The 12,841-nt window shown below is 41.7% G+C and overlaps 2 protein-coding genes across 2 annotated transcripts in view; one reads left to right on the forward strand and one right to left on the reverse strand.

Moving 5' to 3' along the window:
- Positions 1-391: 391 nt before the first annotated feature.
- On the reverse strand, positions 392-1,740 carry LOC131139531 (calcium homeostasis modulator protein 6). Its single transcript, XM_058089226.2, has 2 exons — positions 920-1,740; positions 392-839 (listed from the first exon to the last, which is right to left on the reverse strand). Exons 1-2 carry the CDS (start codon positions 1,454-1,456, stop codon positions 684-686), a joined length of 693 nt encoding a protein of 230 aa, XP_057945209.1. The 5' UTR covers positions 1,457-1,740; the 3' UTR covers positions 392-683.
- A 3,409-nt stretch (positions 1,741-5,149) lies between these two features.
- Positions 5,150-12,841, forward strand: part of LOC131139219 (neuroplastin-like) — a 45,855-nt gene continuing 38,163 nt past the window's right edge. The window contains exon 1 of the mRNA XM_058088592.2: positions 5,150-5,663. Coding sequence (XP_057944575.1) covers positions 5,582-5,663 — 82 coding nt within the window. The 5' untranslated portion in view covers positions 5,150-5,581. The remainder of the gene's footprint in view (positions 5,664-12,841) is intronic.

A 12,841-nucleotide genomic window follows, 5' to 3' on the forward strand; every position in this document is an offset into this window, starting at 1 on the left:
TGGTCGTGCTTTTTTAGTTTGATGTTTCCGCATCTTGACAAAATGCACAAGGTGAATTATTAAAAAAAAAACCCCAAAAAAACCTTAAACTGTATTATGGAAAGCAGGAAGTGAACAAATGCAAATGTTGACAGTTATTATATGGTCATAATACCTCGTATTAAAATTAAAATTAAAATTAAAATTAAAATTAAAATTAAAATTAAAATTAAAATTAAAATTAAAATTAAAATTAAAATTAAAATTAAAATTAAAATTAAAATTAAAATTAAAATTAAAATTAAAATTAAAATTAAAAAAATAAATAACTTAAATTATATTAGGAAAGCAGGAAGTGAACAAATGTAATTGAGTTACTATTGTAAAAGTACCATTAAAATTAAAATTAAAGTTGAAGTTAAAATAAATTAAAAAAAAAAAAAAACGTAAATTATATTAGGAAAGCAGGAAGTGAACAAATGTAACAGTTACTGATTATAAAAGTACCAGATGGAGGGGTAGGATTTAATAAACTTTGCTTCTTCCTACTCCTTTCGGACATGTGGAACTGTGAACTGATTATGTGATGCATTCAATTGTAATCTGATGCATGTTCAAATGAAATAAAACCATTACCATTGAAAATGAGTCTTTAAGTCAGTTTATGGGTATTTACAAAGCGTCCAGGTGGGGTATCGATCTTCTCAAGACGTCCTGGTGCGTACCGAGCTCATCCTGACAACGGTGAGCTCGGCAACGTCGGCGTCCTGCAGCTCCTCCACCTCCTGCTGACAACTTTCTCTGATCACGTACACTACGAGTCCGACACAGATGACAATAAGCAGAACAATGCCGAGAACCTGCAACACAGAAGACCGTAGAACAGCTCACTGAGTCATAAGAAATGGTTTTGAACGTCTTCTCTGAAGATGGTACTTACCTGAGAGACAACAAAGAGCTGCTGGGAGCGCAGCATGAGTTCTTGCTGGGGGACACCTCTGTCACTTATTGGTTCGCACCACTTCTGCGGAGCCGCCCTGTCCACCAGAACAAACCTGCCCTCCCAGTCTGTCATAGCGCAGGCGAAGTACTGACCGTCCAGGAAGAGCAAAATGAGCCACACGATGGCTGGAACAAAGCTGGAAAGGGACACGCTTTTCCTGCACCACGTGTCGCACCTGCACCCTTGAATGATGAGCATTAACGTGAACGCCATGACAGCCGGAATGACGAAGAATGCGGATGAGAAGACGCCGTTCCACGTCGGATTGCAAGGACACTCGAACTCCAACTCCACTAATTTCTCCAGTCCCATGAGTATGAAGCCAAACGCCACATTGGACACCAACGGACTGTTGCTAAGTTCATCTTTCAGCCTGGTAAGCCATTGTTGTCGACTTTCCATACTAGATCGGCCCAACAAATGAAGACAGTCGTCGTGAAAAGCCCCAAAGAGGGTCCCGCGTTGTGAACACATTGGCAACAGCTAAGCGATGCGGAATTAACGCAGGCAGTCCTAAGTTCTCCCCTCGGGCAACATGCCACGCTTCCACTCTGATTGGTTTTTTGAACAAAGAAGGCTTTGCCGTCTGCGCTGACATCTCAGCAGCTGATTGGTCTGATGGGGCTTTCAGGTGGGGTTACATTTTGAACAAAGTGGAGGGAGGGCTGCAAAGTGGAGGGACGTTTGAGCCACAAAGCCAATCGGGGAGCACATGTTGGAAGTCCAGCAGAAGTAGTAGAGACAATAGCTGCTTTTGTTTCATATGTTTTTATATGCTTGCTTATCGATCAATAATAGACTAATTAATCACATCGCTTCCTGAATTCTTATTTTTTTGTATGTTTGTAACACTTCAATGTTTCAAATCATTGACATATTACTCAATGACAACACAAATAAACACAAAATGAGACAAAAGTTCTACAAAAACAAACAAACATCCTACCAATGGTAAAATATGGTGGTAGTAGTGTAATGGTCTAGGGCTGTTTTGCTGCTTCAAGACCAGGAAACCTTACTGTGATAAATGGAACCATGAATTCTGATGTAAAAAAAACAAATCCTGAAAAACAATGTCCAACTATCTGTTTGTGACCTCTGATTGGTTGAAGAAAAAAACAAAAGTCTAATCAAAGTCCTGGTGAATGACAACAATTCTGCAAAACAACAGACTCTTGTAATGGTATTAGTAAAAGAAAAGGAAAGTAAAAAGTGTAATTGCACATCATGGAATTCTCCGAAACTGCTTTTCTACTACCTGCACCCAATATGTGTCTCCCTCTATTGCAACGTCCCTTCCAGTGTGCAAATGCCATGTTCAAAAGTTATGAAATGTAAAATAAACACAAAATGAGACAAAATTTCTACAAAAACAAACCAACATCCTACCAGTGGTAAAATATGGTGGTAGTAGTGTAATGGTCTAGGGCTGTTTTGCTGCTTCAAGACCAGGAAACCTTACTGTGATAAATGGAACCATGAATTCTGATGTAAAAAAAAACAAAAAACAAATCCTGAAAAACAATGTCCAACTATCTGTTTGTGACCTCTGATTGGTTGAAGAAAAAAACAAAAGTCTAATCAAAGTCCTGGTGAATGACAACAATTCTGCAAAAATGAGTGGACTAAAATAACAGACTCTTGTAATGGTATTAGTAAAAGAAAAGGAAAGTAAAAAGTGTAATTGCACATCATGGAATTCTCCGAAAATGCTTTTCTACTTCATACACCCAATATGTGTCTCCCTCTATTGCAACGTCCCTTCCAGTGTGCAAACTCCATGTTCAAAGGTTATGAAATGTTGGATAAACACAAAATGAGACAAAAGTTCTACAAAAACAAACAAACATCCTACCAATGGTAAAATATGGTGGTAGTAGTGTAATGGTCTAGGGCTGTTTTTGCTGCTTCAAGACATGCAAACCTTACTGTGATGAATGGAACCATGAATTCTGATGTAAAAAAAAAAACAAATCCTGAAAAACAATGTCCAACTATCTGTTTGTGACCTCTGATTGGTTGAAGAAAAAAACAAAAGTCTAATCAAAGTCCTGGTGAATGACAACAATTCTGCAAAACAACAGACTCTTGTAATGGTGTTAGTAAAAGAAAAGGAAAGTAAAAAGTGTAATTGCACATCATGGAATTCTCCGAAACTGCTTTTCTACTACCTCCACCCAATATGTGTCTCCCTCTATTGCAACGTCCCTTCCAGTGTGCAAACGCCATGTTCAAAAGTTATGAAATGTAAAATAAACACAAAATGAGACAAAATTTCTACAAAAACAAACCAACATCCTACCAGTGGTAAAATATGGTGGTAGTAGTGTAATGGTCTAGGGCTGTTTTGCTGCTTCAAGACCAGGAAACCTTACTGTGATAAATGGAACCATGAATTCTGATGTAAAAAAAACAAAAAACAAATCCTGAAAAACAATGTCCAACTATCTGTTTGTGACCTCTGATTGGTTGAAGAAAAAAACAAAAGTCTAATCAAAGTCCTGGTGAATGACAACAATTCTGCAAAAATGAGTGGACTAAAATAACAGACTCTTGTAATGGTATTAGTAAAAGAAAAGGAAAGTAAAAAGTGTAATTGCACATCATGGAATTCTCCGAAACTGCTTTTCTACTACCTCCACCCAATATGTGTCTCCCTCTATTGCAACGTCCCTTCCAGTGTGCAAACGCCATGTTCAAAGGTTATGAAATGTAAAATAAACACAAAATGAGACAAAATTTCTACAAAAACAAACCAACATCCTACCAGTGGTAAAATATGGTGGTAGTAGTGTAATGGTCTAGGGCTGTTTTGCTGCTTCAAGACATGGAAACCTTACTGTGATAAATGGAACCATGAATTCTGATGTAAAAAAAAACAAAAAACAAATCCTGAAAAACAATGTCCAACTATCTGTTTGTGACCTCAAGCTGAAACCAGACAAAGATACAAAACACACCAGCAAGTCCACCTCTGATTGGTTGGAGTTTGTTTTTGTCGATCTTCGGATCGACAAAAACAAATATCCTACCAATGGTAAAATATGGTGGTAGTAGTGTAATGGTCTGGGGCTGTTTTGAGAAAATGAATGAATGTACCAATATGAGTTTACAATGGAAAAAATAACTAATAAAATTATTTTTTCCCATAATGCATTGCATCTGCCTGAGGGAGCTGCAATGACGTCAGCCTCCCTCTGGGCTCTCGTGCTCCTCAGGCAGCATTGTAGCACCTCAACATCCCTGTGATTGGGTGGCGACCAGTCCGGGGTTTACCCCGCCTCTCGCCTGAAGACACCTGGGATAGGCTCCAGCACCCCATGCGACCCTCGTGAGGATAAGCGGTAGAAAAGAAATTAATTATTCATTTGTCTCAATACTTTTGTCCATATGTGCCCTGCGATCCAGAGTGTACCCGCCTCTCGGTCAAAGTCAACTGTGATAGGCTCCTGCATACTTCAGTATAGTATTATTATATGCAGGCATAGACAATGGATGTATGGATGGACTTTAGTCCATTCATGACAAAACAAAACCATAAAAAGTCACTTCTCAGATCCTACCGCATGAGGGCGCACTCGCAACAGCCCAGATTATAAAGCCTTACTAGGGGAGATTAACAAGGCGGCCATGTTGAACTTTCAAGGGGATATACAACACGCCAACACTGGGATACTTTAAGAGATATAAGATTTGACATAACCTCAACACGGATGTGATCTCCATAGAAAGAGAGAGCCAGTGAGAGAAAGAGAGAAGCCATATTGTCGAGTCTTGTGTGCATTAATATTGCAGCAGCTCTTCAAAAAGAGAGTGGCCATAAGTAGATGAAGTCACGTGGTGCACTTCCTCCAAAATACAAACACGGTGATGATGACGATGATGATGATGATAGACGGATTGAGAAGGAAAAGCAAATTACAGGAAATAAGAACACGGAGTTGTAAGAAAAAAAAATCACATCTCTGTCACACAAACAAAATGTGACGTGCGCAGCCTTGTCATTATCACTTCCTCCTCCTCTTCTGTGCCACTCCGCTATTAAAAATAGATCTCTGCTGATACGACGTTTTCTGCGCAATTACGCGCGTTAAGTCTGCGTTTTTTTTAAACTAGGGGCTAGTCACTGCGCATCGATGTGCGCATCTTTGAATCTTCGCAACTACGCTGTGGACAATCTCTCTGATAACACCCCCCCTCCCTTCCTCCCTCACTCCCTATGTCCTCTTCCTCCTCCTAGCTAGACCTCTCCTCCTCTGCAATCTGACGAGGATTCTTCGCCGATGGCCGCACATCATCGGCATCCCTAATAGGGACTGAGAGAGGGAGTGAGAGAACAAGAGAGAGAGAAAGAGAGAGAGAGAGCAGCCGGCCGCTTTCCACCTCCATCGTTCTTTTTTGCACCGAGGAGGCGTTCAAGAACCACTCGTTGGTTTAGGTTTTTTTTTCTTTCTTCTTCAACAACAACACATCGAGGAATCTGCTGCCATGCTGGGCCCGACTCTTCATCACTATTATAATCATTGCTAGAACGACACAAGATCATCTACCCACCCCCCCTCCACTTCCCCCCTCCCTCATTCGAGCGAGACCGACGGGATGCGTCCTGGTGCAGTGATGCTGGTGGTCCTAGTGGTCCTTCTGGGCAACTTGATGCCGCCCTTCGTCACGGCTCAAAACGGTAAGAAAACGCCAAGATGTGACTGTGGCGTGACTGCAAACACACACACACACACACACACACACACACACACATTAGAGGGGCAAAGTGACTTGACTTAAAGAGGATTTGGACTCCACTCCTCCAGACCCGTTTAGACAGCTAACATGCAGTCAATACTATGACTTTAGTGTCTTTGTAAACATTGCATGCATCTCACAATGAGGTGAATAAGGTTGTGAAGGTTTAGCAAGGCACACTTGCTCAAATGAGTCCCCCCCCCCCCTGTGTGTTGTTGTACTGTAAATACCCGGGGCCCTTGTTGCTGTCGGTGCTATGCTACGACTAGCCTCCCACCCCGACTGGTTTAGCAGGGTTGACTGAAAACTACATTTTTTTTTATCGCTCATTATTAAATATTCTAACTCAAATCATCTGATTTGGAGCATTGAAAATACAGTTTTAACATTATTAGAGTCCTATACATAAGAAATAGCACCCCTATAGTCACCTTTAAACAATATAGTACAAATAATAAGCCATGTAAGACTCATGCTTCCGGATGTATAGACAGGAAGTGATGTAGAGGATTAGGAGTTCAGTTTTAGGGGAAATAGCACCCCTATAGTCACCTTTGCACTCATATTACTCAATACAGTCGATATAATCATTCATTCATTCAATCATTTTCTACCGCTTATCCTCATAAGGGTTGTGGGGATGCTGGAGCCTATCCCAGCTGTCTTTGGGCGAGAGGCGGGGTACACCCTGGACTGGTCGCCAGCCAATCACAGGGCTGCCGCGGCGCTACAATGCTGCCTGAGGGAGGCTGACGTCATTGCAGCTCCCTCAGGCAGATGCAATGCATTATGGGAAAACATTTTTTTTTATTTGTTATTTTCTCCGGGATAGGCTCCAGCACCCCCGCGACCCTCGTGAGGAAAAAGCGGTAGAAAATGAATGAATTTTATTTTTTCCATTGTAAACTCATATTGGTACATTCATTCATTTTCTACCGCTTATCCTCACGACGGTCGTTGGGGGTGCTGGAGCCTATCCCAGCTGTCTTCGTGCGAGAGGCGGGGTACACCCGGTACTGGTCGCCAGCCAATCACAGGGCACATACACAACTGTTTATGACTTTCCCAATAATGTTTTTAACGTTATTAGAGACATGTATACATTAAATAACACCCCTATAGTCCCCATTACTCTCCTATTATTCATTGTTTACAATGCAGTGCAACTCTGGCCAGCCAATCACAGGGCACATATAGACAAACAACCATTCACACTCACATTCATACCTATGGACAATTTGGAATCGCTAATTAACCTAGCATGTTTTTGGAATGTGGGAGGAAACCGGAGTACCCGGAGAAAACCCACGCATGCACGGGGGAGAACATGCAAACTCCACATAGAGATGGCCGAGGGTGGAATCGAACTCGGGTCTCCTAGCTGTGTGGCCTGCGTGCTAACCACTTGACCACCGTGCAGCCCAGAAAATAACATAATAATAATTTAAGACATTAATAGGACTCATGTTCGTGTGCATTTCAATAAATGTCTTCCGGATGTGTAGACAGGAAATGATGTCTGGGATGATGATCCTCACTATGCTGGAGCCTATCCCAGCTGACTTTAGACCTAAGGTGGGATACACCCTGGACTGGTTTCCAGCCCCCTACTACAAAGTAGTAAATGTGTACTTTGCTGGAAAAGTGCTAATGTTCTACTAATACGCAACCTCTACAACTACTGTTTGACTGTGACGTAATACGCATGTACTCTGGTTTTCGGGTGTAAATGAAGCTATCATTTTCATTCTATTATTGCCTATTTTTACTTTTTAGACATGCTTTTTAAATGTTTATGTTTTTCGACTCCAAGACCGCTATTTCATTTTGGCCGTTCATTTATACATCAAGACTTTCACAGCGGGGGAAGCAAAGTAAACATGAAGATGATTATGTCTTGTTAGTGCTTATCCAGGGAAGTGTACATTCATATACTGTGGACAGAATACTAAAAAAAAACATTTTGGGTAAGACTGTGAAAATAAGCAGTTGGTGTGCATTAAATGATGGGTACATTTTTACTCATTCAATGCCAAAGATTTATTTCTACATTTTTATAACCATGCTTGATCCCAACAATATATTTGTATGTTTGTTACCTTTTCTTGTGCAAAAGGCAAAAAGAGCAACTTTGATGCAACGCTCCACTAATGTATTTCACTTCAGAGCACTTTTAAACCATAAAAACAGAAGCGCATTTCATGATTGGACACATCACACATGACAGGAAGGAGGAAGTGAAAAAACGTAGAGGGGTGCAACGTGCAGAAGGTTACGCATTTTTACGAGTTCACACACATAGTTCGGTTCCAAATGTGAAAATTGTAAATTTTGTATTTGTATTAGTAAATAAATAGTTTTTTATATAGTTATTTTTTACAAAAGGGCTGCACGGTGATTGAGTGGTTAGCGCACAGACCTCACAGCTAGGAGACACCGGTTCAATTCCACCCTCGGTCATCTCTACATGGAGTTTGCATGTTCTCCCCGTGCATGAGTGGGTTTTCTCCGGGTACTCCGATTTCCTCCCACATTCCAAAAACATGCTAGGTTAATTAGCAACTCCAAATTGTCCATAGGTATGAATGTGAGTGTGAATGGTTGTTTGTCTATATGTGCCCTGTGATTGGCTGGCGACCTGTCCAGGGGTGTACCCCGCCTCTCACCTGAAGACAGCTCGGATAGGCTAAAATTTTACTTTATTTTTGTTTTATTGTACAGTGGTTGAATTCCCTTTTGCTAGTGTATGATTGAAAAGGGCTGCACGGCGGATGGGTAGGTAGGGTGCAGGCCTACCCTGTGATTGGCTGGCCACCAGCCCAGGGTGTACCCCGCCTCTTGCCCGAAGACACCTGGGATAGGCTCCAGCACCCCCTGCGACCCTCATGAGGAAAACTGGAAGAAAATGAATGAATTAATTTTTACAAAAAGCTGTTTTTTTCCCTTCCATAGTTGGGAACTGATATTTTCCTGAAACTTACTTCTACTGGGTAGAACTACTGGTACTAAAAATGGAAACAAACGTTTTCTTTGTCTGATGACGAGAGTCTAATCCTTCCTTTGGTAGGTTCATACAGCCATTGAAACCAATAATTTGTATGCCTTCTTGAAAATCTAGTGAAGAGCATATCTTTTGAAAAATGGCTAGGATTGAATGAGTTATAAAGACCTTGTGATCCGTACACGTACCTTTTCAAAAACACATTTCTCATGTAAACAGACTTTGTTTTATGTATTGATCTCGACTAACTCCAGAACTTTTCTGACCCTCAAAATGATATACAGTAAAGTCTTGTTATATTGATATCGGTTAAAACGAATTACTACTTATTACGATACTATTTTCATTTCCCGGCAAATTTCTAGTCTTTTATGATATAATTAGCTCCGTTAGTACGATACCCGGTTATTATGATAATCCGATTACTAGGATGCCCTTTTCATCTCCCCGCCAGCCAATTTGGTCTGCTTATATCGATACAAAAGCAGCTTAAATCAGTCTTTGCGTAAGGATTTCAATACCAAAAAAGAACACGGCGAACGGCTGCTTCCAGTCAACTTTATTTTTCACACTTCCACCACCAGAGTGCAGCACACACAGCGGAAAACACCCGTCCCTCGCGCCTACCCGTCCGGGTGGCAACACCTTACCTATCGATAGTTCCGGGGTGAATTATATCCCGGTAACCGGTAATCACTACAGCGTAAGTTTATTTTTATTTACTGTAGTACAAAATTTATTGTAGTACAAAAGCATGCTAGATACGCAATCCATGAACTCAAGGAGAAAATTACATGCCATATCAAAGATCCGCCCACTTTTAATGCAGTTCGGCGCAGGATCGGATATATGGATAGTCCGGTTATATCGGTATTTTTTCCGACTCCCGAGACTATCGCTATAACGAGACTTTACTGTAATAAACTTGCATTTGTTTATTTATGTAAGTCAGGAGTGTTGAGCATGCTTAAATTTAAAGCTTAATACCCCACCTCGTCTTTTCTGCAGGATAATCAAACACCCACTGTGCAATTCTTAATAAATGGTGCATTTTGAAGTGGAGGTTGACTGGTGTATTTTGGACAATTTCAAACATGTACTGTACAGTCCAAAAAAACATGCAAATTGGAGGGGGAAAAAAATTTAGTTACATAATCAAACTCTTATTCCAGAGATTCCATTCTTTGGCGTTATTTGAAGTGTGACGTGAGGCATTTTCCGATCTCGGTACGTGGAAAATCTCATATCCCATAATCCCTTCTATTGTTGGACATATTTGAAAAAAAGGGTTTTTCCGTGGTTGAGTTGCGGCCCACTCACGGGAAACCAACACCGAGGGGGGGGGGATAGATAGAGTGTTGCCATCTTTTGTATTTTAGGTAAACCCACTCAATAATACAGTATAGTTTAGCTTTGATCATAGTCAGCGGAATGGACCGCTTTTATTTTGTATTTGCATCTAAAAAAGCCTTTAAATTCTCCCACACAGTTCAGATTAGGGACACGGTTTTCTTATGTAATGCCAGATTTTCCCTGTGATATGACAGCCTTCAGGTAGCCACGCGTGGAGAGTCATAATTATAAGTGCATGAGATGTAATTACGCTTTTCAAGGAGAGTGGGGGGAATCCGTGGTTTCACATTCAGGGAAAAAGTGGGTGGCGAGTTTCTGCGACAGATATTTGGTACAGTGCAAATAGTATCCCCCTCCCCATCCGCCGCCGTCCATTCTGCCTCGTTTCTATTTTTACCGCGACGACGCTGCAATGTGGCTTTAAGGTCCTTTTGTGAAAGTGAATCCATTAACGCTTAATGGATGGCCTCCTTGTGCACAGCTGCAGCGCCTCACATCGAGACCTGTGAGGCGGCTGCGGACGACGCAGTTGTGAGAGACGACAAAACAAAAAAGCAAAGGCTAGTCAGGATGGCTGCAGGGAGGAGGATGGAGTTGCGCCGCACTTGCCCTATATAGCATATAGCTTGCTGTTACTGTAATAGCGTGAATGAGAATAAGTTGATGCAACCACGGCGGATGCAAAGTCAAATCCCAAAATTTTACATCTGAAATTTACTAAGAAACACAGAAAAACAGGACGTAGTGATGAAATCAGTATGGGTTTGTATGATTGGACAATATTAATGCAATTTTCTGTTAACCACATAAAGATACTGCTAAATGTAAATGTGCCGACAACCATAGAACCGGAAAAAGAAGTTAGTGGTAGAGTTGTGGCCGCTTATCCTCACGAGGGTCGCGGGGGTACTGGAGCCTATCCCAGCTGTCTTCAGGCGAGAGGCGGGGTACAACCTGGACTGGTCGGAAGCCAATCACAGGGCACATATAGACAAACAACCATTCACACTCACATTCATACCTATGGACAATTTGGAGTCGCTAATTAACCTAGCATGTTTTTGGAATGTGGGAGGAAACCGGAGTACCCAGAGAGAACCCACGCATGCACGGGGAGAACATACAGAGATGGCCGAGGGTGGAATTGAACTCGGGTCTCCAAGCTGTGAGGCCTGTGTGCTAACCATTCCCGTTGTCAACATTAAAAATTTATTTCTTCAATTATTCATTTTCTACTGCTTTTTCCTCATGAGGGTCGCGGGGGTGCTGGAGCCTATCCCAGCTGTCTTTGGCGAGAGGCGGGGTACACCCTGGACTGGTGGCCAGCCAATCACATGGCACATATAGACAAACAACCATTCACACTCACATTCATACCTATGGACAATTAACCTAGCATGTTGAGGAAACCGGAGTACCCGGAGAGAACATGCAAACTCCACACAGAGATGTACGAGGGTGGAATTGAACCCTGGTCTCCTAGCTGTGAGGTCTGCATGCTAACCGCTCGAGCACCGTGCAGCCCCATTGCAAGGTTATATACCTTAAATGTTTTTGGCTCTGTATAATGAAGGGTTGCTAACCACTGGAAAATCTTTTAAATGTATGCACGGTGGAGAACATGCAAATTCCACACAGAAATAGCCGAGGGTGGAATTGAACTCGGGTTTCCGAGCTGTGAGGCTTGTGTGCTAACCTTTTCTGTGGTATTTCTTACCACAGAAAAATGTTGTGTGGCAAAGAAGGAAGAATGAGACGATGGCCATAGAACCGGAAATAGAATTTAGCGATAGCCTAAGGTTACTGCAACTGCAATACACATGCCTCTGTCCTGGCTGCTCAGAACAATTGGGTTCAGGCTAAGTTGACAATAGTACTAATAACAGAGGACAACGAGAAAATTAGTGTTCAAGAAAACACTGTTTTCAGACTGTTCCCAGGCCAGATTCCTAGCTAAAATTGACTTCCTGACTCTGTCACACAACAACAACAACAACAACAGTATTTTGCATTGTAACCATCAAGCAAGGCAAAGGTTGGCCTCTTTAAGACCAGCCAAACTGCATCCAATCCAATCGATGCAACTTGTCCATTATCGTGTTTCTTATCCATGCTCGTGGACAAAAGGTCCATTTGTGAATCTGGAAAATATGCCGCCGGCTTCCAGCCAATGCTTCGACAGAGTTGGACTTGTTTGATGTGAAATCTGATACGGACTCCGCTGAATGCAAACAACAGCTAGACACTGATACTCGATAGTGTAAGATGAGCTGGCATTTTGGGGGGGACATATATAGTACATTTCCTTTTGCATACTCTTGCCTCTTTGTAAAAAAAAAACAAAATAAAAAAAAACACATTCGGGATGATAAAAGGGGGATAGTGGAGGATGAATGGATGAAACTCCCACAAAAAATAGCCCACTCAGTCGATTTTAAAATGATTGTGTTTGTATTGTACACAGTATATGCAGTACTGTATAATGTTTTTAACATGCTATTCATACTTTACACTGGATATTAGGAACCTATAATTTGTGTCAGGCTGCACGGCGGTCTAGTGGTTAGCGCACAGACCTCACAGCTAGGAGACAGGGGTTCAATTCCACCCTCGGCCATCTCTGTGTAGAGTTTGCATGTTCTCCCCGTGCATGCGTGGGTTTTCTCCGGGTACTCCGGTTTCCTCCCACATTCCAAAAACATGCTAGGTTAATTAGCGACTCCAAATTGTCCATAGGTATGAATGTGAGTGTGAATGGTTGTTTG

The sequence above is a fragment of the Doryrhamphus excisus genome, linkage group LG13 (genome assembly GCF_037039965.1).
Source record: "Doryrhamphus excisus strain RoL-2023G ecotype Guam linkage group LG13, RoL_Dexc_Guam_v1.1, whole genome shotgun sequence".
NCBI lineage: Eukaryota > Metazoa > Chordata > Actinopteri > Syngnathiformes > Syngnathidae > Doryrhamphus > Doryrhamphus excisus.